The 1,744-nt window shown below is 59.8% G+C and overlaps 1 protein-coding gene across 1 annotated transcript in view; it reads left to right on the top strand.

Moving 5' to 3' along the window:
* Positions 1–1,744, top strand: part of LOC108317230 (phospholipid phosphatase 2-like) — an 11,337-nt gene that overhangs the window by 1,875 nt on the left and 7,718 nt on the right. Inside the window, 2 exon segments of the mRNA XM_037745411.1 lie at positions 189–382; positions 954–1,299. Coding sequence (XP_037601339.1) covers positions 189–382; positions 954–1,299 — 540 coding nt within the window.

The following is a 1,744-nucleotide window of genomic DNA, read 5'->3' as shown; positions in this document are numbered from 1 at the left end:
GTTTGCCAGGTTTGTTCAAGGAGCAGAGGGGAGGGTGTGAGGGGGAGAGGGCCTGTGGAGTTCGTGCTCATCTGGGGGCGATGGGAAAGGGGTGACACTTGGGCCTCCCACGTGCTGTGAGAAAAGCTCTTCCTTGCTGTCGGTGGGAGGCCTCGAGGCAAGGAAGGTGTGGGGGCCTCACGGCCCAGCTGGTTGGAGAACGTCGCAGCTCCAAGACCCTTCTCCCCCTCTAGCCTCCCTGCCCTTCGCTGTCCTGTCGCTGGTGAACGCCCCGCATAAGTGAGGATTTTACTGCGGGGATGACTCCATCCGGCACCCCTACAGTCCAGACACCATCACCCATGGGCTCATAGCCAGGGTCACCAACACAGCCACCATCCTTGTAAGGCAGGAGGGGTTCAGAGGCACAGGGAGGGGGGCGGGATGGGGTATAGCCTTACCCTGGGCTCCTGATGGGGGGTGGCCTGGAGGTCTGTGGGGGGGCTGGGGGACACAGCCTTGCCCCCAGTGGGACTTGTGGGTAATAGGAACCCCCTTTTGTTTTTTGAGATGGAGTTTCGCTCTCGTTGCCCAGGCTGGCGTGCAATGGCAGGGTCTCAGCTCACTGTAACCTCCGCCTCCTGGGTTCAAGTGATTCTCTTGCCTCAGTCTCCCCAGTAGCTGAGACTCCAGCCGTGCATCATCACACCTGGCTAGTTCTATATTTTTAGTAGAGACGGGTTTCACCATGTTGGTCCGGCTGGTCTTGAACGCCCGACCTCAGGTGATCTGCCCCCCTCAGCCTCCCAAAATGCTGGGATGGCAGGCGTGAGCCACCGAGCCCGGCTAGGGCCCTTTTAGAGTCCCCAGCTCTGCAGCAGCCTTGGCGAGGCCTGTGGGGAGGACTGAGGCCCAGTGAGGGCCCACGGGCTGACCAGGACCCCCGCTGTTCGCTGCGGCTGCCCCACGCGCAGGTCTCGGCGGGAGAAGCCTACCTGGTGCACACAGACTGGCTCTATTCCCGCTCCGACTCCAACAATTATGTGGCTGCCCTGTACAAGGTGCTGGGGACCTTCCTGTTCAGGGCGGCCGTGAGCCAGTCTCTGACTGACCTGGCCAAGTACACGATCGGCCGCCTGCGCCCCAAATTCCTGGCCGTCTGTGACCCCGAGTGGAGCCGGGTCTGCTGCTGGTTCTACGTGCAGCTGGAGAGGGTGTGCAGGGGAAACGCTGCTGACGTCACCGAGGCCAGGTGGGTGTGGACGAGCAGTCTTCACTCTGGGGGGCAGTGGGAGCTGAAGAAGCCCCAGAAGCCAGATGGTGAGGAGCCAGCAAGCAGGTGGTCAGGCAGGAGTGAGGCCTCAGGGCTCCAGGTGCCCCGCAGACAGCAGGAGGCTGGGAGGAGCATGCTCTGTCTGCCCCCAGTCTCAGCCCTGCCCTCTTCTTCTTTCTTCTTCTTTCTTCTTCTTTCTTCTTTCTTCTTCTTCTTTCTCCTTCTTCTTTCTCCTTCTCCTCCTCCTGTCTTTCTCCCTTCTTTCTTTCTCCCTTCTTTCTTTCTCCCTTCCTCCTTCCTCCTCTTCTTCTCCTCCTCCTTCCTCCTCCTTTTTCTTCTCCTCCTCCTTCCTCCTTCCTCCTCCTTCCTTCTTCTTCTTTTTTTTAAAGTTGGGGTTTCACCATGATGGCCAGGCTGGTCTTGAACTCCTGACCGCAGGTGATCCACCCACCTCGGCCTCCCAAAGTGCTAGGATTACAGGCGTGAGCCACC

Source organism: Cebus imitator, unplaced genomic scaffold (assembly GCF_001604975.1).
Source record: "Cebus imitator isolate Cc_AM_T3 unplaced genomic scaffold, Cebus_imitator-1.0 Scaffold199, whole genome shotgun sequence".
Classification (NCBI taxonomy): Eukaryota; Metazoa; Chordata; class Mammalia; order Primates; family Cebidae; genus Cebus; species Cebus imitator.
The sequence above is the reverse complement of the archived record's forward strand: the minus strand, read 5'-3'. Positions and strand labels throughout refer to the sequence as shown.